Source organism: Suillus paluster (assembly GCF_016628075.1).
Source record: "Suillus paluster strain FC165 chromosome Unknown EDB91scaffold_14, whole genome shotgun sequence".
Taxonomy (NCBI): Eukaryota; Fungi; Basidiomycota; class Agaricomycetes; order Boletales; family Suillaceae; genus Suillus; species Suillus paluster.
In genome coordinates, this window is record NW_024537574.1 from 415047 (window position 1) to 441861 (window position 26815).

The following is a 26815-nucleotide window of genomic DNA, read 5'->3' on the forward strand; positions in this document are numbered from 1 at the left end:
CTCATTATGAAGGAAGGATTCAGGTGTTCAATTCCAGTGTCGACATTCTTTGCACCAAGTGATTTGAGTGGCATGGGTGGAATGAAATGCAAGCACATTCATGTGTCCCCCAATTGGAGAAATGGGTGTGCACGTTGTGGGTACAACAAGTGCAGCAGAGAGAAATCGATCTACTACACAGTTGGTTCTTTGCTACCTGCTGCCTCACTTGAGAACAAGCACGTTCGACCCTAAAGGGGATTACTACTGGGGAGTGCTAATCTCTGTCTAAGCGACCCTATTCAACCCTCCCGCAGGTAGGATGAGGATCCGCAAAAATGCGGAACAAGCGGAACAAGCGGTGTGGGTACAACAAGTACAGTGGAGAGAAATCAATCTACTACAAAGTTGGGTCTTTGCTGCCTACTGCCTCACTTGAGAACAAGCACGTTCAACCCTAAAGGGGATTGCTACTGGGGAGTACTAGTCTCTGTCTAAACGACCCCAATCAACCCTACTGCAGGTAGGATGAGGATCTGCAAAAATGCAGAACAAGTGGAACCCGAGCAGAACTCAAGCAGAATGGAAAGGAATGAAACGGAACTCAAACGGATAAAGCGCGGAACATACTGATTCGTCGGAACTCACAGGCAAAGTTGAAGGAAGTATATCACGAGGTTAAATTGATAGTGGGCATAAGTCAAAGCGGTCCTCTAGTAAGGTGAAGGGAAAGTGGGAAGGTAAAAGATGGGATTCGATTCTCTACCCCCAAGCCCTGAGTACCACTACTTAAAGGGAAGATTATTTTCAAGGAACACTGAGGTACAGGTAGTAAATCTCTCAGGAAGCAGAAGTGAAGGCAGGCAGTGCACATGGGCGCAATACTCCGGAATAGGGGTCTGTGCCATAAGGGCATGTGTCAGTTTGATCCGGATAACATTAGGAACAGTGGGAAGAGGAATACAGTGTACCAATGAACCTGGAAGGATGGGGACAGGACATGCAAAGGTTGTCTGACGATGTGTGGGAATATCGGATAGTGCGGGTGGGTTCTGAAGGATGCGTGGGAATGCAGAACCCATTGGACGATGCACGGGAAACGCGGAACGTGCGGAATACATGGAACTGATGTGAGATGATGCAGAAAGGACGGGGTTTTACACCTACAGTGGGGGAATTCCCCACAACATAAAGACTGTGTATTTGTCATTACTGACCCAACAGCTCATGGAATGTGAGGCATGGATGTTGCCCGAGTACTCACATTTTTTTCTTTTTGACTTCAGGGCAAATATTATCCATGTGCGGTCACCTGCTGGTTCAACCAAGTTGGCGACGCACTGGATGACCAGACGGGCATGTGGATGGTCAAGCCGTCTTCCATTGATAATCATGTGCACTTTGCGGTGATTCATGTCGACTCAATTTTTTGATCCGCTCATTTTATTCCTGTTTGTGGCACTGAAATGCTTCCCACAGTCATTAAATCCCACCACACCCTTGATATATTCACCCTTTTCTATGTGAACAAATTCACTGACCATCATGCCTTCGAAATAGCATTTTAGCACAACTTGCTTTTTTCTTTGTTACTTACTTTTTCTTTGTTACTTACTTTTTCGTGTTGCTTTGCTTTTTTCCAACTTTTTCGCTTGTTTTGTCTCTTTTATATATTCAGTGATATGAAGCTTTCAAGTCCGAAAAATAAGTGTGAAAAAGCGACAATGAGTAATTGGTCACTTATTTAAGCGCTAAAAAAGCTAGAAAAGTGAACTTGTGATTTCCTGATGAACACTCCCCCTCAAGGTGAACACAGTCTGAGTTCGTTTGCAAAGTGTTTGACCTTGGGCAATGGCAATGCCTTGGTCAGGGTATCGGTGATCATGTCTGTTGTAGGACAATAGATGAGGTGGAGCTTGCTGTTGTTGATAATCCAGTGGATGAAGTGACTGATTGTTGGAGAAGAGTGTGATGGGTTCCATGAAGGGTTTGAAGATTTGGCCGATAAAGGAGTGGAGCCATAATGCTTCCTTTGCAGCATGCATCACTGTCACATACTCGCTCTCCATCATCAAGAGTGAGACAATGTCCTGGCATTTTGATGACCACAAAACTGCACCTCTGTTGATCAGAAAGGCGTACCCAGAAACAGCTCTTCTATCCTCCACCATACTCCCATCAGCATCTGCATATCCAGTTAACATATTCGCCACTCCCCCATAAGTCAGCCTCAGATTCATTGTACCCAGAAGGTAATGGTAGATTTGATGCACAGCATCCCAATGCACTTGTCCTGGGTTGCTCAAGAAACGAGATACAGTAGTCACAGCATAGGAAATATTGGGTCGTGTACTGAGAGAGGCATACATGAGTGAGCCAACAGCCTCACAGTAAGGAACATGATGCATAGCGGCATGTTCTGCATTGGTAGATGGTGACTGTCCGGAATGGAGCTTCGTGCTGGGTTCCATGGGGTTTGAGACCGGCTTTAACTCCTCAAAGTTGAAACTGCATATGATACAGTCAAGTAAAGAGATTAGGTGAGCGGTGCACGAAGAGGGAGCTGGTAAGACAAATATATATCTCAGACTCTAGGAAAGATCTCAGGACGAGTATAGTACCTGGTGAGACAAATATATCTAATGGTATGTTAGCTCTATAGGTTAACATGAAAATGAATAAACATCCATCTCAGACTCTAGGAAAGATCTGAGATGTTCGGTCGACGCGACTTGTTCTTTATAGTATGGTTAGCATAGATAAGTAAATTAGTGTAACGTAGGAATAGATGTCGCAATTGTAAGGACTATATGTCCTTTACACGCCGAACCAACTTTAAAGCGAGACGCTCGAACTTACCATACGTTCAGTGCAGCCATGTGACTCACTGATGCGAAGAGCTCAATTCTTTGCATCTGAGTTACGTGGTTACATTCCTTCTTACTCTATTCCATCATTCTACCATATGCTCGCATTCCACCATCTCCTTGTCTCGCTGACTTATTTTCAGTTCCACATGCTACCTACTCAAATCTCGGTTTAATTGTTCGGTTCCCAAACACTTATATACCACGCCTGTGCACTCATACTATAGCAGAATCTCAGACACTGATTCCCCGCCCCAAGCTCAGTCGAAAACTATCGCAGAAAGTCCTCGTCTTATACGTTTTCTCTACTTGTCTCATTTGCCGTTGCACTCGTCACTTATCAACTTCGTCTCATTACATTTCCCCTTCAAACTCATGACTAGCCTTACAAATTTGGAGCCCACCGCGAGGGGAATTGTTTTCGAGCAACCCCTTGCACCCTGAGACGGATTCGCTGATCTATTTACTGATCTCCTAGTCTTTCTCTTAGAACCTGGTCTTTTGACCACTTATTCTCACCATTACTAAATACTATCATCCCAATGCGCAGATACATCAACAGCAATCAGATAAGCCACCTGCGCTGGCTCCCTTGACGAATGCCACCACTCCCAGAAAGTATAGAACCCACGCCAGTACCTTCACTGCCTCTGATACCCCCTTGTTCCTCGACGCATCAGCCATCAAACCACCTTCAAAACCATCGGATTTTCACCTAACACCAGTCCACCCCAAGCTAGATCAACGCACCCAGCATCTAGACACTTCAGATGATCCATCCAAATCCTCCCTCTCAGGCGATGATACCATAAGTCAGCAGCCGCGCTTAAACTCACCCTTCCCCGTCCTCCCCTTTCAATTGAAATTACCCTTAGACCAGCTGTATTCGACCCCAAAACCCCTACATTCCCTCTGATATCCCCTGAACCAGTAAATACCAAAACAATTCCTGCCGCCTCAACTATCCCTCCCATCCCAAAACCCGAATTCATCCCTCGAAAAGCATTACCGCCAACCCAGACTTCCACAATCGCAACTCAGCAGCCCACCCCCGCAACCATAGTTCCCAATCCATCTATTGTGCCTCCGCCTTCATTTGTAGCCCCTCTAGCGCCTCCTCAACTGCCAACTGCCATGTCCAACGCGTCTAAGGGCATCAATGCCATGCCCGGGGCAAACTCCAGCAAAGCGCTGTCATTCAATGGTGAAACTTCCGAACTCTTGGAGTTCTTTGAGTTATTCGAGGACCTGGCATCAGCGTGTGCCCTCACAGATGCCAAAAAATGCAAAATGATCGTCCATTATGTCGACATCCAGATGAAGCGTTTTTGGGTAATGTTAACGGGGTATGAGAGCAAGGATTTCACCATTTTCAAAGCTAGTATTTTAGCTCAATACTTGGGAGAGGCAAAGGGACAGCGGTACTCTATCCGCGATCTCGAACATATAGTAATTACAAACATCAATAATGACATCTCAACAGAAACTGAGCTGTTGCAGTACTACCAACAATTCCAGCCAGTTGCTCACTGGCTTGTGGCCAACAACAAAATATCCACTTGCGAACGAGATCACTACTTCTGGCAAGGACTCCCAGCCACCACTCGACATGCCATCAACAGATGGCTGGAGCTCAAGGATGTCAATTACTCGTGAATGGAAGCTACAGACTTCAAAGAGGTACTCAAAGCAGGCCATTTTGTCTTCTCTGATGATGTGTTTGATGCTGATCTCAATGAACCAATCACAACCAGAATACGAACAATACGAGAAGGATGCAACAGAACCAAGGCTCCTGCTCCATGGGATTCAGACAAAGAAGAAGAGAGGAAAGATGTTAAGAGGGAAGTACAGACAAAATGTGTCGTGTTCACGTCTCCCCCCGCAGCACCAGTTCAAAACACCATCGATGAAGTAGAGGCCCTAGCCCACAAAATGCATGGCCTGGACATTGGCAACGTCACGTATTCCGGGTGTTACACCCAACTTGTCTGCCTGGCACCCACTGCTGCACAGGCATGGGCACCCCCCAAATCTCGTCAACTCGTCAGCACACCCGCCTCAGCACCAAACACCCTGCCATATCTTCCCCTTCCTCCCCTTCCTACCTCCTCCAACTACTCCCCAAACGCGAAGTGCTTCTTTTGTGGAGGACTGCATGTCATGCGCACCTGTTCAACAGCCAGGGAGTACTTGCATGCTGGACGGATTATTCGCGACGGACAGTACTTTGCGTACCCAGATTGCTCACGCATCCGACATTATGGGGATGAAACTTTCAAGCAGGTTATTGATGCGCGACACGCATCCCCTCACCCTGCTACCCCTGCCACAGGATTGAATTCGATCATCCTTGAGAACCCATGACAAGAACTTCCTTCACAAACCACACCTGCAGAGATCCCCTCCTCCGCCTTCATCTCTGAATCATACTTTCTGCAGTGCGACCCTGTTATTGAGAACCATGCAGTCATCGTGACCATTGAAGAAGCCGACGAGCAATCAGTCAAAGCCCTCGCCATCACTCGCTCCAAGTCAAAAGCCACAGACACCCCAGAACCAATTCCTCCTATACAAACTACTCCCATCCCTCCTGCACGATACATCTCCATTCCAGCTCTGACCAAACCCGCGCAACCTACCATTATCGAAACCAAGAAGGAACCAGCCTTCCGGTATGAATCCAAGGCTACCTTGCCCAACACAGCAAAGCAACTCTATGAGACCATCCTCAGCACCTCCATCCCTCATCTAACCATATCCAATCTTCTGGCCATCAGTCCCGACTTAAGGAAAGAAGCGGTTGAGCATTCCTGCACCCAGCGAGTACCAGCACCTCCCACCATACCCTCAGCAAAAGTCCTCATTGTGGCATCCAGCACCCCCCCTTGCAGATTGAGCACGCCACACCGTTACGTGAAATTTGCGTAACGCTGAACGGTTCGCACTCAGAGTTAGCGCTGCTGGACAAAGGATCCGAGATTGTTGTCATTCGCGAAGACATTTGGAGAAAAACAAACACACCTATCAATCAAGACATCAGGATGCGCATGCAAACCGCGAACGGAGAATCACAGGAGATGGCCGGATGTTTGGAGATGCTGGAAATAGATGTCGAGGGCATCAAAACTTGGGCCCATGCTTATGTGGTGCCTGACACACCTTATCACCTGCTCTTAGGGCGACCCTGGCAGTGGCTTGTGCGTCTGTCAAAAGTTGAGGACACTAATGGAGTACATGTCTCCATCCACGATCCCACAGACCATAGCAAGGTCTGAACAGTCACCACTATACCCCAACCTTGGCCACATCCTTCACTCGCCCTCACCGCAGCTGTTTTTTCAGCCCAACCCCTCGAGGTTTTTAAGCTCTCCAAGAACATGGGCAACAAACTCGACAAGGAGGAAGGCCGCGCTATCAAATCTCTTGAAGCACCTGATTTTAAATGTAATGCTCCCACTTCATCCCTCACAGCATCAGCCGCCGCTCAAAACCTTTTGAAAGGCTCCTTTGATATTAACCTACTCCGCCACACTTTCACCTACAAAAAGGTCACCAATAAGGTGAAACCCATCGCCACCATGATGCCAATGCATGCACGCATTGTCTGCCGATTTCCAGAGGACCCTCTTGCATCCCTACCATTCCTTTCCCCCACACCTCCTGCCTTCATACCCGGTACCCGCCTCACCCAAACTTGCATGGACGAACTCGGAGTCTTCAAGAACAAGTTCCTGCTCCCAGAAGAGCAAAAACTCGCTGCGCATGTTCTAACAAACAACAAGCTTGCACTCGCCTGGGACGAAATGGAGAAAGGACGATTTCACGACGACTACTTTCCCCCCATCATCATTCCTACCATCGAACATACGCCCTGGACTCACTGTCAACCCCCAATCCCTCCAGGCATCAAGGACAAAGTTGTCAAACTCATCAAGTCGAAGATCACATCCGGCGTCTATGAGGCATCAAACTCCTCCTACCAATCCCGCTGGTTCTGCGTCGCAAAGAAAAGCAGGGCTGTGCGCATCGTACATGACCTCCAACACCTCAACTCCATCACCATAAAGGACGCTGCCACCATGCCCTATGTCGAGCTCTTCACAGAGCAATGCACAGGACGGGCAATCTACTCCATGATGGATCTCTTCGTCGGCTTCGACCATTGTGCACTCGCCGAGGAATCTTGCGACATCACAACCTTTCAGACCCCCCTCAGCACCTATTGCCTTACCGTCCTCCCTCAGGGATGGACCGACTCACCCACCATTTTCCAGAATGATGTCACGTTCATCTTGCAGGCCGAAATGGAGATCGCCCCCAATTTCCAGGACGACGTCAACGTCCTTGGTCCACCTACCCGATACGAGTTGCCTAACGGCTCATACAAATTCATCCCTGAGAATCCAGGCATCCGCAGGTTCGTATGGGAACACTGCGCAAATGCTAATTGTGTCCTCCACAGACTCAAGCACACTGGGGCAACCGTTTCAGCCACAAAGTTATTTCTTTGTGTTCCTCAAGTCCTGGTGGTAGGACAGCTCTGCACTTACAAGGGTTGTGTACCCAACCATTCCAAAGTCACCAAAATTCAAGATTGGCCCCCCTGCACCACATGAACCAAAGTTTGTGGATTTCTAGGTACCGCTGGCACCGTTCGCAACTGGATCCAGGATTTTGTGCTCATTTCCCGCCCTCTCACCAATCTCACTCATGTTAACGTCACCTTCGATTGGACACCGCATGCTCAGCACACTATGGATACACTAAAAACTGCCGTCATTAATTCCCCCACAATCCGCAATCCGCCCTCTTAACTATCACTCAACGAATGAGGTGATACTCACTGTCGACTCCTCACACATAGCTTGCGGTTGGATCTTACAGCAACTCGACGACGAAAAACGAAGGCGACTGGCTCGCTTCGGTTCCATTACGTGGAATGGTCGTGAAGGATGATACTCACAGTCGAAGATTGAGCTTTACGGTTTATTTCAAGCGCTGAAGGCCATGAAGGTCTGGATTATAGGGGTAAAGGACCTTGTAGTAGAAGTTGATGCTAAGTACATAAAAGGGATGCTGAATAACCTGGATATTCAGCCGAACGCTGCCATCAACTGCTGGATAGTGGGAATTTTACTTTTCGACTTTACACTTCGACACGTCCCTGGAACCAAGCACATTGGCCCTGATGGGCTCTCTCATCGATGCAAAACCCCGCAGGATGACGAAGAAGAGACCACAGAAGAAGTTGATGAGTGGATAGAAGAGATTTTGGACGCAGGAGTCTGGGTAGCAAGAATCATTGATAACAACTCACTCGTTTCCAACAGCACACTCGTCCTTGCAGCATGCCAATCAGACACGCCCAATGTCACCATTCCCCCCACCGAGACCTCCAAATGTCTCGATATTGAGCTTCTTGTCATCTGTTCCCTCCTTGACAATCTCTCATTCCCTAATGACCTTCCTACCAAGGACCGTCTGCACTTAACAAAATGAGCCCATCAGTTCTTTGTCTGCGGGCACCAACTATGGCGAAAAGAAGCAAACAGATGCCATCAGCTTGTCCTCTTCGATCCAGATCATGTTCACATCCTCAAGCAGACACATGATGAACTTGGACACCGTGGATTTTACCCCATGTGATGTATGATCGCAGATCGCTTCTGGTGGCCCTCACTCGACAATGACCTCACATGGTACCTCAAGACTTGCCACCAGTGCCAGATCCGATCTGTCCAGAAAGTGATTCTCCCACCCACCATCTCCATTCCAGCGCCTCTATTCCGCAAGACCTTCACAGATTCTATGTACATGCCCATGGCGCATGGATACACCTACATCGTACAGGCACACTGCTCACTATCCAACTGGCCTGAATTTCACATGCTCAGAAAAGAGACTGGACGCACCTTGGGTGCATTCTTTTTTGAAGAGATCTTATGTAGATGGGGAGGCGTCAAAGAGATAGTCACCAACAACGGCACACCATTTGTCGCCGCACTTGACTGGTTAGCCAAGAAGTATCAAATCCGACACATTCACATCTTGGCGTACAATTCAAAGGCCAATGGCATCGTGGAATGCTCTCATCGCACTATTGGCAATTCACTCGTCAAAGCATGCAACGGCGACATCACCAAATGGCCCACCCTCACACATCACGTCTTCTGGGCGGATCGTATTACCACTTGCAAGTCTACAGGATTCTCCCCCTACTACCTAGCACATGGTGTAGAACCCCTTCTTCCCTTCGACTTCATTCACGCCACGTTCATGCTCCCTGATATCACCACCCTCCTTTCAACCCACGACTTAATCGCTGCCTGCGCTCGCCAACTCGCTAGTCATGATGAGGATCTCGTCATCGCTCACACTCGCCTCATGAAAAGCCGTCTTGCTTCCATCTACAACTTCAAAAGACGCTTTGCACATACCATCCACAACTATAATTTCGCTCCTGGGTCACTCATCCTCGTCCTCAACAAAAGGATTGAATCCGTGTCAAACACGAAGTGCAAACCTCACTACTTCGGCCCCATGATTGTCAGTTCACGTGCGGCAGGAGGATCTTATCGTCTCACGGAGCTTGATGGCAGTGTCTCCAAGCTCAAATTCACCACATTCCGTCTCATCCCATACCACCCTTGTTCTCGATCCTCAATAGAAGTTACTCAGTACATCAATCCTCAAGCACTCTCAGACCTCAAAATGGAACAATTATAGATGCACCATTTATTTTTTTCTCTCACTTCTAATCTACGATTCTGCATTTCATCCTACAGTATATATTTTTTAGTTTAATTTGTTTATAGATCGACCACAGAACGGTCGATATTTCAAAGTGGGGAGGAGGTGTAAGGACTATATGTCCTTTATGCGCTGAACCGACTTTAAAGCGAGACGCTCGAACTTACCATACATTCAGTGCAGCCATGTGACTCACTGATGCAAAGAGCTCAATTCTTTGCATCCGAGTTACGTGGTTACATTCCTTCTTACTCTATTCCATCATTCTACCATATGCTCGCATTCCACCATATGCTCGCATTCCACCATCTCCTTGTCTCGCTGACTTATTTTCAGTTCCACATGCTACCTACTCAAATCTTGGTTTAATTGTTCGGTTCCCAAACACTTATATACTGCGCCTGTGCACTTGTACTATAGCAGAATCTCAGACACTGATTCCCCACTCCAAGCTTGGTCAAAAACTATCACAGAAAGTCCTCATCTTATATGTTTTCTCTACTTGTCTTGTTCGCCGTTGCGCTCATCACTTATCAACTTTGTCTCATTACATTTCCCCTTCGAACTCACGACTAGCCTTACACAATATTGACAAGCCTCGGCTGACATCAATGCATCGCCTTGTCATACTTGGTGGTTGCGCTCATATGGTTTCACTTTCATGTTTCCACTGTGGAAAACAAATCTACATTTAGAAATTGTCTAATTGCAATGCATCCTTCTGCTACAAAGGCTGACATTCCCTCAACACATGATATTACAACTTACATTCACAACCGCTTCCTTGAATTCTTCTCTCAGATCAAGTCTGAGATCCAGGTTAGTCATTTTTATCATTGTGTTGTGCCTATCTACTACTAACTAGTACACTGTTCATCTTATAGTCTTCAAACAGTGGTTGCGTCTCAACAACAACAGACCTCTGGTCTGTTGACCAGACAAAAGCCGCCTTTTTTGGTCTTATAGCACACTGGATACATGTTCATGATGTGACAGGTAGATGGACTCTCCAGGCACAGGTGGTTGCATTCAAAGGCATCTCTGGTACTCATAGTGGGGACAACTTGGCCACTACTTTGTTAGTCTGTGTGGACGTGCTGGGATTCTGTCTAGTCAATCATCAAAGGTATGCAAACCATCCTAGTACCAACTTTGTGCATTTCTCAACCGCTCTGTAGCTGTTCTGTGTTACTGCAGACAATACCTCGAATAATGACACAGCATGTGCTAAAATCGAGAGTGTTCTCCATTGCTGGCATATATACTCATTCAACACAGATCAACACCATCTTCCATGTCTTGCTCACATCATCAACCTCAGTGTTGTTGCTATCATGTCTGTAATCATGTGGATTGCCAATGTCAAGATCACCACAGCTATCTAGGAATTTGACCCAGACAATCCTGACAATTGTGTCCTTGGTACAGTGATCACCTGGTCCTTTGTACATACAATCAGGAAATTAAAAATACTGACTCAAGGATTGAACTACAATAAATTCTGTCTGATACATTCTAGAGTAGATGATCTCACCATTGTTACACTGAATTTTTATTGGCTCTTGTCAAGTGGCTGGTGAGCATTGATCTGTACAACTGGGGGTGTACTGTACGCAAATTCCTGCTTCGTTTGGACAGAACATTATTACTATATATGGCATATATGTCACACTATGTCACATTTATCATGCCACCTTATGCTGTGACAAATTTCAAAGAAAAACATACTACAGCTTGCACTATCCACAATGAATGGACATAGACATGTTCATTGGGGTCACAGTCACATTTATTTTGTGGCAGGATAAGTATTAGAGAAAATTTTGTGCTGCTATACCTATTTTGAGGTGAAATGATTTCATATGCACAATTTTGGACAATTTTCACTGCTTCATATATTTTCTACTAGTTGAAAATTTGAGTGCATTTTATGGAGGGATATCAGCTGAATATGATGGTGTCAAATTTTGTATGAATTGATGCAAATTTGAGTGAGGAATGACCACTGTACAAAGGAGTGGTGGTGTACAAAGGTGTCATGAATCCCCAATACAAATCATTTTTTATTTCTTGGTTTTCCACCAGTTACTTCTAATTCCCAAACTGGTCACATGACTTCTCCTGTCACAGTTTCACCTCTTCACATATCACCTGTTGTTTCTCTGATTGGCTCCCCTACTCCACGGGCTAGAACAATCTCACTTCTGAAAGAAGAACCAGTCAGATCTTGGGTTTCTATTTAGTCACTGTCTGACTCATTTGCTTATATATCATGAGGTCATGCTGCATCATCCGCAGTCATTGTATGACTCTTTTCTCATTGGCTAATTTGTTTCATACTCAGATATCTCCTATTCAATGTTATGTATATAAGTAGGTTAGTTAGCGTAAGTACTCCTTAGACTTAACCTCTTTGTTTCTACACTTGTAGTAGACTTAGACATTCACGCTCAATCCTATCTTTGTTCTTCATCATCAACTTTGACCGAGTCCTAGTGGTTGTGTGTTAGCCTTTGCCATTTGGTGAATGCTGGTCATAACAAAAGGACCATGTGATCACTGTAACTCATTAGATGTTGTTGCTGCAGTGTGCACTATTGCTATTAAGGTTCATTTCCTTTGGTACCCATCATCATCCTGTCTAACATACTACTATATAGATTTAATGTTCTGGGCAGCATATCAAGTATTTTGAGACCCTTCAAATGAACTGCAGCATCAAAAAAGCTCTAAAGATCCCATTGCACAGTAACATCAGGTGGGGGACTGTGGATGGCATGCTTGGGCATGCATATGCACTACGACAGGTACATGTCATATACCGGATCCGAGCACCTCCAATACCACCTGTGAACATCCCCACCCCTGGTCTGACCCCCTGTTTCCCCATCCGCTCCATTCCTCCTTCCCTGACAATGCACAAAGTGCATCACAGCAGGATTAGCCCTGCTACCTCCGCCCGACCCCATTCCACTTTTCCGACACTACCCCTATGTCCTCCAACCCCATACCCCTTCCATCCAACCCTATCTGGGGTTCCGCTCCTCCACCCTATCGGTCCACCCGATCCTACTCCTACTCCCTCCGCTTTTCCGACCTGCTCGGATCCTTCAGTTCTGCTCGTATTGCCCTGCCTGACTATCAGTCCACCTGACCGCCTCACCAGTCCACTCCTAGACTAGGAACCACTCAACTGGTCCTATCCCCGTTTAGTAACATAGTTCCACTTTTCGGATTACCAGTAATTCCTATACCCTAGCGATTATTGATCTGTCACATACATACTGTTCCCCGAGTCTTATTCTCATATGTCTCAGTCATCCTATTGTAATCCTGTACACTTAGCACATAGCCTTCTGCTATGCTATGCTCATCACTTAGAGTATATAAGCATATGTACATTTGTCTGTAGATACTCAGTCTGAATATTACCTTTTCTAAGCCCTGCTCTTCTGTTCTTTGACTTGGGCCTGATCCTAGTCAACTCCTGTTAAAAGCCGGCCTAGGGGATTGACTCCCTAGGTTGGCCATCCTCTGATCCTCCACTCCTCCGTTCCCCCATTCCCCCGTTCCCCCACTCCCCTGTTCTCCATCCCTCTGCTTCTCCAACTTCCCATGCGTTGGAACTAGACCCCCGCACTCTCACATCCGTCCCCTCCATTCTGCTCTGCTTTGGACGAAGTCCAAAGCAGTTCCTTCTGCTCCACTTCTACTGTTGGTTCCAACCGTAGTAGTCTCCCACTTCCCTCCTGTTGGGCAGAACAACCCCCACCCAACTTTCCTGCACTCACCTAGTAGTCTGTCGGCCCTCCTTCAGAGGACCTCCACTCTGATGTCCTGTCGGAGCTCATAGAACTCGAGTCGGACTACAATACAAAATTAGGGACACATACTTGGGTAAGGGGCGCAGCATACGAGCTGAAGCCAAGCCCCTCAGACTCCGCTTTACCCCTGAGCACAGTCTTAACAGTACACCCATGCTACTATTTGCTTCTGACACTTACTGACTCGCGTGCAATTATATGTACAGGCTATCAACACTGCAGATGAGTTATTTGGACCAATCACAACCATTCAGCACAATGGGAGACTTGTCAAGAACATTCCATGGACCACATTTACCTTTAGGAATGCAGATTGGGAGTTGGTGAATGATACATGTGAAATCATTGCCATAAGTACATGTTGTCTTAATATCACATAGTATGCTGATCATTTTCATAGGACACTGACAATATTCCACAATATTTCTCATCTGAAACACAACCCACACTATGGCACACTATTCCTGCTATTAAGGAGCTACAGACTGCATGAGAGATGAAGCTCGAATTACCAAAGTATGAGATGTACAATGATGCTATCCAGGCCGGTCTCAACAAGCTCAGCAAGTACTACAAGAAGTTTGACGACAAGCCTGTGTATGTTCTTGCACTTGGTAAGTACTATCATATGATCTACTATACACTGAATACATGTGCTGATGCTATCTAGTTCTCCACCCATATTACAAACTCACATACATCAAGATGCAATGGGGTGGGCCTGAAGAGCAAGTGAAGGAGTGTGCTGCAGGAAATTTGAATGCTATTGATTGGTATGATGAGTGTTACAGTAACATGAGTGTTACGTGTCATTTCATTCTTCGGACTCGTCTAGACCTGGACCATGGTTACGATTCTATTCTTGTCTCTTTCTTTTTGATCCCATTGTTCTGAAACATGAGAAGCTCTCACTTCTACCCCTAAATCACAGAAGCCACGGCTTCTTCCGAACCCTATGCCCTACCCACTGTATCGGTTCCCTCATTGATGGGGATTCCCCATGTTTTCCCTTACCGTTCAACCGGTACTACTTACCCTTTTTCATATGTGACTCATACATACCCTTGACCCTTACCGCTACCCCGGTAATACCTCCACTTACCCTGTACCCTTACCATTCCACCGGTATCTCACTTTACATATATATATTGCCCCTCTTGTAGATAGATTCTCTAACTTGAATCTACTTGGTTCTCATCTGATACTTGTTGTTGGGTCTGAACTTTTCTTGTCTAAGAGAACTCCCTCTGTACATAGAACCATCTTTTCTTGAGACAATACTCTTGAGTTGAACTCCATCTCTTGGATTGTATCCTTGAGAAACTCCAATCAACTCTACACAAGTAAGGGTCTCAACCCTTACTCAGACTTAGTGCAGGCAAGCCCCTTGCTGGGTCAGCGCCGAAAGGCCACACTTCAAACACCCCTTGCGGGTTTAGCGCCACCAGATCTCATCTGAGAGGTTTCACATAACAATGAGGCACTAAAAATCATTGAGAAAACCATGGAAGAATACTCCAAGAAACCCACACCATCAACATTGGAACCTTCTGCTTCCACCAGCACTACTGGGACCTCTCATAACACACATATCATTGAATCAGAGTATGATCATCATCATTGTGTTCTTGTCAAGAATACCAGTCATGAATACAATGCAGGCTGGTGGGCTGAGCTTTGCCATTACATCAGCAACATGCCAGATGATGTCTCCAAAAACATGGACATCATTGAGTGATGATCTGTAAGTACTAGTTATGATCCAGCATGTGTCGTAGTCCTAACATAATATTTTATTTATTCAGAATCATGTCACTATATACCCAGTCCTTGCACACATTACTATGGATGTCTGTGCTGTTGCAGCCTCATCTGTGCCATGCAAACACCTATTCTCAGCTGGTGGACAGACTGCGACAGATTGGCGCTCCAGACTAGGTGCTGAATGATTTGAACAACTTCAGATCCTCAAATTCCTGTGGTGGAGTTCAGTTGTCAATTGTGCTGCTAGAAATTCAGCTCTCACAGAGGAGGTCTTACTTGATGAGTATGTTGAACTATTTCAACTTGATGCTGAGATGTCCAATTGGGATTGCAATGAGAGTGAGGTGGTTTCTGAGTGATTTCCATATTTGCATACCATGTTATGACCATGCAATATATATACAAGCTTGCCATGACTGTAGGCAACCAGTTTGAAAAAGACCAGTTGCAGTCAGTTCTGAGTTGGTTTTTTTCCTTTGGTGTGACTAAGCAACCACAACTGCTTGAGTTTTGCTGATGGGAAAACTGCAACTGCAGTCCGGTCCAAAAAAGTCCAGTTCCAGTCTGGTCTCAGTCTTTTTTGTGGTTTTGCAACCAGACTTTTTAAACTCTAATTGAAAATATTGAAACTCACAAGCAGAACTAGACCAGATTCTGAGTTGATTGCAAGAAGGAGCTTGTCATATCCCGTACCTCCGGATCTGGAATTCTGGATCTACTTCATTGAAGTCCGTTCCTCCATCTTACTATTCTGCCCAGCGCTCCGCCTTCATCTCCGCACTCACCCCTAACTCCTTTTAGATTAGCTATTGCTCCGGTTACCGGTTATGTCCTATTCCGCTATGCTTACTGATCCATCCACTCTTACTTCATTTCTGACTTCACTGCTTTGATCCATTATACTTAGTAATAGACTTTCCACATGCTTCATACATAGCCCTTACCTTTGCTGACTGATTTACCTACATGATACCTACAGTATATAAACCCCTGTAATACTCTGGAACTCCTCAGTTCAAATATCATCTTAGTTCTGCTCATTCCTGCAATCTCTGGACTTGAGTCTCACCTCTTGTCCACCTCCGAGTCTTAGGGGGTTAAACCTTAGGACTACTTCTCTGGCTCTACCTTAGGGTAGTCTAAACTCTGTTCTGTTTCTACTCCGGACTTCCATAGTAGCCTTACTCCGTCCCAGCATAAACCTTCTGGAGTTCTGCTGAACTCCACCAACACTAAGTCCTCCGGAACTCCCCGGACTTCCATCAGACTTCCCTTCTGTCCCCCGGAAATTAAAGGGCACATACTCGGGTAAGGGGCACAGCACACGAGCTGAAGCCGAAGCCCTTTGAGTAACCTCTCCCTTGAGCACGACCTTAACAGAGCTCGACAAAGCAACATGTGTAGAGTGCATTGTCAGGTCAATGTCCATGATCTCTAGTTAGAACAACCTCAATACTCTCATGAATCTCGCCAATGATGCTATCAGCCATTTCAGGGGCAGATCACAAGGTCTTGTCCTGTGGCTGTCATATACCTGATCCGACCGCTCTGACATTAATATCCGCTCCGCTCTCTGACCACCTCCGCTCCATCCATCCTCCGCTCCTACACTTCCGCTCGACCACCCAACCGGTCTCCTTCCATAATGTCTCCATTCAACTGGAACCGCTTTCCCCTTTTAGAGATATACTTCCCCCTTTGGTACATAGACCCTTACTTCTGGATCACCGGTAATTCCTCTTACCACTCTATCACTGATCCGACACGTACATATTGATATCCGCTCCGACTTATGTCTTTGCCTGTGTAAAGTACTTACAAATTATATCCTTGGTACATAGCTTTACAACATAGTCTTCCTGATCACTGCCTCATACCTAGAAGTATATAACATATCCTGTACTTAGATATTTTCCTCAGTCTTAATATTACTTGTCTTCTTGCAGTTACTACTTGTGAGAATTCTTGGTAGGACCTTGCCTCCTCCAGACACAAGTTTCATCTTGTTGTCGCCTCCGACCCTCCGCTCCGACTTAGAGCCGTGCTCTAAGTCTTCTCCTTACTTCTCCGCCCCTATCAAGTATTCCCCCTGCTCCTTTCCACCCTCCGCATTATCCTCCACCTTCCCCGCTCCTATCAAGTATTCCCCCTGCTCCTCTCCACCCTCCACATTATCCTCCGCATTCTCCACTCTGCTCCTAGTCGGCCCGCCGCTAGTAGTTCTTACCTCCCGACCCTCAGAGCAGACCTAAGCGGTCCACTCATCCTACCGTCGGACAATGTCGGACCCGCTCCAAATTCGGGGCACGTACTCGGCTAAGGGTGCAGCACAAGAGCTGAAGCCAAGCCCTGACCCCTCCACTTCTTGAGCCGGCATGGTACCTAACAGTGGCCCTGAGCTCCTGATACATTGTTCCTATGTTAGAATAGATATTGAGGACAGTATTCCCAAGTCCATATACCTAGAGATGCAAAATGCGAACCTATTTTATGTTTTCATGTATATATGCTATATTTTTTGATGTAGGGCCCTTCAGGGGGTCAAATAAGCGGTGGAATATGTTCCAAGAGTGCGAGAACACTCTCCTATCAAAGGGGTAAAAATACGAATATGTTTTTCACCATACCCTGTACTGGGAAGGGCCTATAGGAGGCACTGGAGCAATAGTTTGCACAAAAAGCGGTCTATTAAGTTCCATTACACATATATATACCAAACTACTACTTCTATGCAAGGGATAGCCAGTTGTGGTGTAGTGGTCACTGGTGAAGCTGTAGTGAGGGGGTAAGAATAATTGATATTGTGGAGAATGTCCAAATTTGGTGATGTTTTTGGTGTTGTGAGGTGGTTCCCACAGTAGGTATCTCAAAATGCGGTGTGGGTGAATGTATGACTCATAGTACTGGGCCAGGAGGCCTTGATGTATGACTCATAGTAGGACTGGGCCAGGATAGGGCCTTGTAATGGCAATATTTCGTGTATGAGACTTTTTGTTGTGCTACAGTACAATAATGTATGAGTACTACATGAACAGGTGGGGGCAGCTGTACACCACGTCCGCCATCCTGCAAGATCAAGATGTTATACATACTACACGGCGCATAATTTCAGTTACAAACGCAATACATTACTTTCGCAAAATATTCTCGAGAAATACTTCTTCACACCTCCTTCACCATTAACGATTGCCCCAACCACACCGTCCGGTCGTATCACGAACACCTTGGTCTGGTTAGCTTCGACATGATAAGCCGAATGAGCATAGCTCTCCTGATCAACAAAAACGTGATCAGCGGGAGATGCGACGGTCGTCACTGGTGCCGATGAAGGCAGAATGACTGCCAATCGCACCACGCTTTTGTCGAATGCCTCTAGCGCGCCCAAGATCGGGGTAGCATCTACGAGACTCGGCACGAACACAAGCACCGTGTGATACCAAGGTCTATAAAGACCAAAAAGCGTGTCCACGTTAGATTCTCCACGTCCCACCTGCAGCACGTTGGATGCATCAGGTGCCCTGTCCCCAGCCTCGAGATGCCCCTCGTCAAGCATCCCGTAAGCGTTGATAGGTTTCCCCTCTACTTGTGTTACAAACTCGTCGAGAACGATGCTGCTGGACCGACAGTTAACACCAAGCATGAAGAGGATGGGAGTTCGTCGGCTCGTCATCTCTCCTGTCTTCATTGCATGGTTGAGAATCGAGGTGGTCATATCGAGCATCTCCGAGATGACAGGGAAACGCTCGGCGTTGTATGTTTCGAGGAGAGACTTGTCGGCAAGTCCTTTTGCGACGAGCGCAAGCTTCCAACCTAGATTGAACTGGTGTCCTTGGCGTCAGTTGTATCCTACGCGCTGCATGTACCTGACTCACAGCATCTTGCACACTTGAATTAAGTCCCTGTTCATGGACGAATGAGCAAGTATCGGCATTAGCTCAGACGATACAGACCTGACCACCGGTTGGACTGTGTACGCTATACATATGTGAGCACTTGCTTTCCAAGAGGGCACTCAAAAATAGACATACTGAGCAGCATCTATGACAACTTCCATCATCACAGGTACATCATTCAGCAATAAAACCACATACCACCAGCAACAAACACGCGACCCTCGCTAAACTTGTTCACCATTCGGATATTGGTTCTACAGCAGACCGATGAACACATCGACACATACAGAAAAGACAAAAACACACCGCAGCTCGCTCACCCAAACCAGCTTGTTGAACGTGACCTCCGTGGGTATCAGCGATGCAACAGTCTGGAAGAGAAGCTCCTCGCTCTGAGCGATCTTCGTCATGTCTAGTTTTTGGCCGAAGAGAAAAAATTGCCAGCCATCCTCGCCGACTTCGTCCGTTGGACGCAATGAGATGCTATAGTGCGTCAATACATCTTCAAGCCTCCAGAAAGGAAACTGTACACACCCTCGTTCATGAAAGTTTCCAAATCGGTGCCAATACTTTTGACCGGATGAGGAACTATCTTTCAAGCAATATCAAACAGACGCACCACTCTATCAAGACCAACGCCCTTTAAACGAATATCCCCAGTGACAATCCAGGCATCGTCTCTGGTTTCGCCCAAAAACGTGAGCCCAAGCTGTTTGCGCACGACGCCTGAAAAAGGTCAGTCACATTCATCCCAGTGCATTCGTCCGCATCTCACCTTTAGCACCATCAGCACCAATCATCCACTCCGTATCAAAAGTCTCTGATATACCGTTCTTTGCGAGAACAGCAGTAACACCCTGGTCAGACTGCTCGAATGAAAGCAGTTCGGTACCCATCTCCACAGAGCAAGAGAACTTCTCTAGGTGACGTCGCAGAATCACATCTAGGAACTGTTGACCCATTACCTTGGTGAGGTGCTAGATAATATAAAAAGTTATCATCATGAAAGCTTGAGAAGAGGGTGACTCTACGCACGAATGGTACCGCTGGGGTAGGATCCATATGCGGGACCACCGAAGTTTCGGCCAAAGGTTCCAACGTCCCGGGCTTGTACGAACGGATGAGAGGTGTTAGTTTCCCCTGATCATTAACTTCTGGGACATTCAGGAAGTTGAAGAGTTCGAGGGAGCGTGGCTATATCATGTGTTCAATTGAACATAGGGTGATATGACAAGTGGGTGTATGAGCATACCCAGATTCCGGGACCACGCTGTCCGATCCGAGGATTGGGATCTTTATCAATGATGCGAACTCGGACGCCGTTTTGAACGAGCGTCAACGCTGCTACTAGACCCGCTGGCCCAGCACCTACCTAAGAAGAGGAATCTAGTTGAGGTAACTTCTATCGTAGGTAGGTCACTTACGATTAGGACCGGAGGCTGAATGTTGTTCATATGTAAAGGCTGATGAGTTTAGAGGTTTTTGGATCAATGCGAAGGACAATCGTGTCTAGGGGCAAAGTGGCTTAGCTTTATAGGGCTCGGGCTGGTCGAAACTCAAGCCAGGCCCAGTGGCGGGGCACCTGTCAGTCATCGTTTCGAAATACTTCGGCCCCCGAATCTGAAATGAACAAGATACGTACGTGTGCAGCGTCACGTAAGAACACAATGAAAGATCTCGACGGCTTTGTCGGTTGCAACATACCCATGACTGATGAAGTTCCCCAACACAGTCGTCATCCGAGTCGTCCTCTATCCTCGTCCTTCACCTTTCACTACTTACCGTTCCGCCTATTGACAGTGGCACCTGACGGCGCTACCACAAGGCTCGCATTCTGCCGCAGTGGTCTGGATCGCGTCATTCTCGCCTTGCAGTATCTTGCCGAGCGGTGCTGGAGGTCTTGACCTGTGCTGTAAGTGAGGTAATACACGTACCTTGTTCGTCTTAGGTGGGGGAGCCTAAATATTTTCGGAACAATAAGTCACTTACCCTCAGTGTGGCATGTTGCCAGTCTTCCTGTCATTTACCTTGTGTGTGTATGGCTTAATGCACCACAGGATATTAATATCCTTCCGGCATCTTTGATCTAGGCAGTGATACTGTCTTGATATTGATATCCTGACGTACTAGATGTAGTACTACCTTTACATTCAGTTCTGAAGATAAGCTCTTCGCTTTCTGCGACATTCGTCAGGTTCAGGTGTTGGCCGAACGTGAAAAATAAAGAATTGCCAGCTATCTTCGCCAATTTTGTCTGTTGGACACATTGTGATGCTGTTAGCATCAATACATCTCCAAGCTTCCAGAGCAGAAACGGTACATACGGTCGTTCATGAAAGTTTCTACATTAGTGCTGCTGTACTCTGAACAGATAGGAACAGTCCTCCAAAGAATAGAAAACAGATGCAACACTCTATCGGGCTTGACATCCAGTCACCGTTTTGCACAGGAAACAGCGGTACATCCTTGATCATCGGACTGCTCGAGCGAGCGCAATGAGATGCCAATCTCGACGAGGTACGAGAATACATAGATGGACGAGTTCTGATTGTAAACGTCGTTAATAACAGACCACTATAGTACAGGTCCAAAAATATTTTCCAGAAATGTTTCTTCACGCCATTTTCCCCATGATAGCCTAGAAAAGAGGAATTCAGCGGAGTTAACTTCCATCATAGACAAATCAACTTGAAAGTCTTACGATTAGCACAGGGGGTTGAGGGGAACCCATACGTCGAGGTTGACGCCACGAGCTCCAAGCCCCTAAGTGCGCCATGTGTGATGCATATATCGGTATCATTACATAAGCTTGCCGACATTACACATCCCACCAAAACGCTCATTAGACGCTTCGTGACATCAATTGGACGGCTGCGTACGTAAGATGTTTGACTGACGTGCGAATTTTGGAGGCACAGGGACGTGTTGCAAAACAATATACTTGCCAAGTTGCCATTTGTACATCTGCAACGAACACTCGGCGACCCTCGCGCGCTTATTTCTAAACTTGTTCACCTATGTGACATCCATTGGCCCTGTATCAAACTAACTTCAATGAACGCCTATCGACACTGTTTGAGTCCTATCGGTCCCAAGGGAGACTCGCTTACCCAAGCCAGCTTGTTGAACATAGCCTCAGTGGGGGGTTAAAGAGGGCCTCGGTACGACGATAAGCAGCACTACTTAGTATTACTACGGACTCCTCGCATCAGTTGCTTGCCTCAATCGCATCCACAAAAGCACTAGTACTACCCCTGACTATTACCCTGAGTGTCAATATTAATGCAACAACGAAAAGTTCAAATGTGGAGCCCCCTGATACAGAAGGAATGACTGCCTTCCTTCTATTAATTGGGACCACACCGGTGAGTGCCTGAAGTTCCCCATTTACTATGGAAGATGAATATGAATATTATCATGTCATACTAGTACTGAGTTGGTTTGCTAGCTGTAACTCATCAGCTAGACTGAACCATGACCTGTCCGTACTACCATTAATTCGTGAGTCGAAATGGTCACGAGTCTACTCATCAGCGGAAATGATTGTTTTAACTTCTCGCAATTCCATTGAATAACATCGATGCACGGCGTGTTTGCGAGAATCACCACAATATCCCAGCTGGTCATTAGAAACGTTTCAGCCCATTTTCGATGTTCAGGCCTAGGCCTGATCGATCGATCTACGGAAACCTTGTGGCACAGTGCTCGTGGGCTATTTCCAATGTCCATCAACGTGGACCAGTAGATCCACAATACTCTCGATGGGTCTACTAGGCTATAGCATCAGTAAACTACTTTGTTCTGTACAGAACAAAGTAGTTTACTGATGTATCTTCATTCCGGTCATGAGGTTTAACAGGGTTCAAGGGAGTCACTGTGGCAGTCGGAGAAAAGTTAGAACGGATGCACTGTCCTTTTGACAGCTCGTTGCTAAACGAAAACGACGTCCAGACTCCAGATTCATGGCCACTCCCCTTACAACCACTATTTATTTGAGGTGTTGGGGGGAAATAGTGTATATTTCACCGAAATAAGGCGGCTGATGACGAGACTAGACTTCCAATATCAGTGAACATCGCACGCCGGCACAAGTTGATCCCCTGATACATGAAAACCAGGCAAACGTGACCATCGCCAGGTAGCTGTGATTTCCCATGCATTACAATAAAAGCCGTTCATAACTTGGATGCGCTGTCGATGACTACCCTCCCATCCGGCCTACCCATTTCTGTCAATACGCAGCTCGTCCTCGGTGCTGCGGCTTCTCCCCAGTGCTGCCGTGGTCCGGTCCCGAACCCCGAAGCGAAGCTTCCTGTAATTGCCTTCTGCGTTGTCGAATATGAGGGGCACCGCTGGACAAAATTAAACAAATTTCAATTAATGTCGCTCATTTGAAATAGAAACTTTGTCGATGTGCTTCCTGCGGCTGTGAACCCTTCACAGCGTCTTACTCTTTTGAAAACCAACGGTGGCGGTGTTGCGATTGTCAGCTTCTTCTGTTTATTGAACTCTATTGCTCACTCGATTGCGTGCCGTACTACCCACACCGCTTCAAACCAGTGCTTGTACAAGGAGGTCCCTGCCAACGAAGATGAAGACTTCCAGTCCTCCCCCAGCACTGACATGCCACGATACGATTAGCCATATGTCCACCCAGTCAGAGTACAAGTGTCACGACGAACTTTTGGATGGTCAACATAGACTGCGCATCATTTGCGGCAGTGAACAATAGTGTTATGGTTACTAGTACATCATTTTCATGTGCAAATAAATTCCTACAATTTACCTTCTTCGGTGCGAGTACGAAGGTGTCAATGATGTGATGGTCATCAAGGGACTCACTACCTAAGCTTAGTACACCGCAATAACGGGTTATGGCACTCACCAGTGTCCTTTACTGCTGCCGAAGTCGCAGACGGGGATGTTATCCCGAGGCTCGCATATAGTGATGCGTCGGGCCCGGCCTGGGGCCCTCGGGGCCGAGCCCTCGTAGGCCAGGCCAAAGCCAGGCCCAAGGTGAGGGCCTTATAGGGCTTTGGGCCTGGCCTGTGAGTTGGACAGGCCCGAGCCCGGGGCTCAGGCCCGGGCTTCCCAGTTTGGAAACACTCACTGCGGAAATGAGATTTTAGCCAGATCAGAGGGAGACAACGAGTGTAACACGACTCTAAACGTACATACCTCGTAATCAGACGCAAATCCGATGGGTCACACAATTTTGTCGTTCAACACATCTAAACAGACACTTTTCCAGATACTCGCTATTCCACCACTAATCAGCCCTGTAAATTGTCTTCTCGACCGTCGGATTAGAATTCAGTTTGTCACCTCGGCTAAGTCTATTAAAATTCTATTGAAGTCTCTCAAAGTTTCAACTCCTGCCTTGACTTGCAACCACAACCATCTCCGCATACCGTGGTGCACCGCCTCTACCTAGCTGATGCGAAGGATGCCGTCCGTACCAGTATTCGGTTTGTTGTGGTATGCTCACACATATTATCTACTTTGGTTACTGATCTTGTATGGGCTCTAGGGCGCATTCATGCGGCAGAGAAGGATATCTTAGAAGGTATGTTGATTGTCGCAATCAACACAAGTTGTTGCTCTTCACTCATTAGATTCGTCTGGGCTTGCCTGCACTCGTTTGGACTCGTCTATACTCCGAGTCGTCTGCATTCGTCTGTACTTGTCTTCACTCGTCTTAGCTTGCCTTCGTTCGTCTGGACTTGCCTGCACTCGTTTGGACTCGTCTGTACTCGTCTGCATTCGTCTGTACTTGGCTTCACTCGTCTTGGCTTGCCTTTGTTCATCTAGATTTGCCTGCACTCGTTTTCACTCCCCTTGACTTGTGTGCATTCGTCTGGGCTTGCCTGCATTCGTCTGTACTTGTCTTCACTTGTCGTGGCTTGCCTTCGTTCGTCTGGACTTGCCTGCACTCGTTTGGACTCGTCTGAATTCGTCTGCGCTCGTTTGGACTCGCTTTGGACTCATTTGAACTCACCTGGACTCATTTGAACTCGCCTGGACTCACCTGGACTCATCTCTCATTTTGACTCGCCTTTGTTCATGCTCGTTCGTACTCGTTCGTTCGTGCTCGTTGTTCGTCCATGCTCATTTGCACTCATTCGTTTGTGTTCATTCGCCCGTGCTCGTACATTTGCTTCACACTCGTTCATATGGTAATGTGATACACTCGTGCAGCTCCCTACTGACAGAGTCACAAGCCCTGGCCCAGGCCCTCCTAAAGGACCTGGCCTGAGTTTTTTCCAGGCCCGAGCCCTGGCTTTCAGGCCAAGCCGGGCCCGATGCATCACTAACGGTGACTGCGGCAGGTCCATCTCTCGAGACCCAGAAGTCTTCCCTGACCCTGAAGCGCTCAGGCATCAGCGCTGGCTTGACAACCAAGGTCGCGTGAGAGACGACCTCACACCCTTTATATATGGATTTGGTCGGCGGTACGCACCGTATTTTCGACTATACTTTCATTGACTATCCTTCCTTCTAGCATATGCCCCGGTCTACACGTCGCAAACAGGTAAAAGTATCCTTCCACACACACGACCCTTCGAGCTCATTCCTATTGGCATAGATCATTGTTCATAACTACCGCCCTTATTTTTTGGGCCTTCCAGCTCAGTCTAGATCCTACGAAGCCCTTAGATTACTGGGGAAATTTGGATGTGGTGCCCTGGCCTTGCGCTTTTGAGTTTACGAAGAAGATCCCAGAACCGGAGATCAGGTACATCTTGCAAAATTATCCTGAGGTCGCTTAAGTCTCATCATGGGATCCCGTGACAATTCACGGAATTTGTTTCAGAAAACCTGAACGCTAGAATGCCGTGCTCAACCCGCGTCGAAGAAATTCAGGCATGTGTATAGTACTTAGAATGATGCATTGTATATGCAGGATGAATTGGAGCTGGGCGAAACATGAATGAGGATGATACACTGCACTGAAAATGTCGAGGAGAAGATGTAGGTAGCCTAGGTCGCCCAAGGTACTTGGGGAGGGAAAAAGACATGATAAAGAGGGATGGGCAGAACGAGGCAGATAATGATGTTGAGCAAAAGAAGTCACGACCGTGTCAATATCGATGAAACGCTGTGTATCGAAGGAAGATGATAAGAAAAGGGGTAAAATTGTCTCGATCTTGTACCTTTCATCGTTCCACCAGGTCGATAATCACTTTATGATTGTGGGGGAGACGGGGGAGAATCCGAGGCTCGTCTGTAGACGTTGGCCTCACATGCATCCCGGCGAGATGATTGTAGTGCTAGTGAAACGTGATTACTTACTTGTCCAACGACCAAACCACCGACGTCACATACCAACCCAGGTCTTGAATAGGACCGACAAATTCGCCAGTTTTCCTGTCCTAAACGCGCAGTGTACAAGTAGGTTCTACCGTCTGATATTATTATGTCGCCCGAAGGTGCATATGCAAGAGCATACGCCTTTGACTACTAACGTAGCTTCTGGCGCTGATTCAGGCTTCAGAGCTCACATTAGCAAAACTGAGGTTCGCTGAGGTCTCGGTTCCCGCACCCTGCCATACGCTGTAGACCTGGACCAGGTTCTGAATTGATTGCGATAAGGAGCTCGGCAAAGCATGTGTATATCTCGCGGACGACGCAAATCAAGTCGACTGTCAGTCATTTGAGTTCAGTTACAAATGTGATACGTTACGTTGATATGGACGAGTCGTGATTGTAAAAGATGCAAAGAAAGAACAGCCCA

The 26815-nt window shown here is 46.8% G+C and overlaps 4 protein-coding genes across 4 annotated transcripts; 3 read left to right on the plus strand and 1 right to left on the minus strand.

Annotated features, from left to right (window-relative positions):
- Positions 1-13919: 13919 nt before the first annotated feature.
- Positions 13920-14344, plus strand: EDB91DRAFT_1269995 (uncharacterized protein; the record flags this gene model as incomplete). Its single annotated transcript, XM_041324559.1, has 2 exons — positions 13920-14037; positions 14094-14344. The coding sequence occupies 2 exons, from the start codon at positions 13920-13922 to the stop codon at positions 14315-14317; spliced, it is 342 nt and encodes a 113-aa protein (XP_041179414.1). The 3' UTR covers positions 14318-14344.
- A 3724-nt stretch (positions 14345-18068) lies between these two features.
- EDB91DRAFT_149740 (FAD binding domain-containing protein) lies at positions 18069-20702 on the minus strand. Its single transcript, XM_041326241.1, has 12 exons — positions 20505-20702; positions 20333-20452; positions 20116-20274; positions 19856-20057; positions 19703-19806; positions 19615-19649; positions 19387-19563; positions 19279-19334; positions 19216-19225; positions 19138-19162; positions 19060-19086; positions 18069-19007 (listed from the first exon to the last, which is right to left on the minus strand). The coding sequence occupies exons 1-12, from the start codon at positions 20532-20534 to the stop codon at positions 18300-18302; spliced, it is 1653 nt and encodes a 550-aa protein (XP_041179415.1). The 5' UTR covers positions 20535-20702; the 3' UTR covers positions 18069-18299.
- A 3626-nt stretch (positions 20703-24328) lies between these two features.
- Positions 24329-25341, plus strand: EDB91DRAFT_1121039 (uncharacterized protein). The gene is made up of 4 exons (XM_041318217.1): positions 24329-24396; positions 24447-24548; positions 24611-25149; positions 25279-25341. Exons 2-3 carry the CDS (start codon positions 24518-24520, stop codon positions 24889-24891), a joined length of 312 nt encoding a protein of 103 aa, XP_041179416.1. The 5' UTR covers positions 24329-24396; positions 24447-24517; the 3' UTR covers positions 24892-25149; positions 25279-25341.
- Positions 25342-25410: 69 nt separating this feature from the next.
- On the plus strand, positions 25411-25739 carry EDB91DRAFT_1033184 (cytochrome P450; the record flags this gene model as incomplete). Its single annotated transcript, XM_041312758.1, has 3 exons — positions 25411-25532; positions 25583-25612; positions 25667-25739. Coding segments are annotated over 3 exons (225 nt in total), but the record flags the coding sequence as incomplete, so codon positions are not given.
- Positions 25740-26815: the final 1076 nt, after the last annotated feature.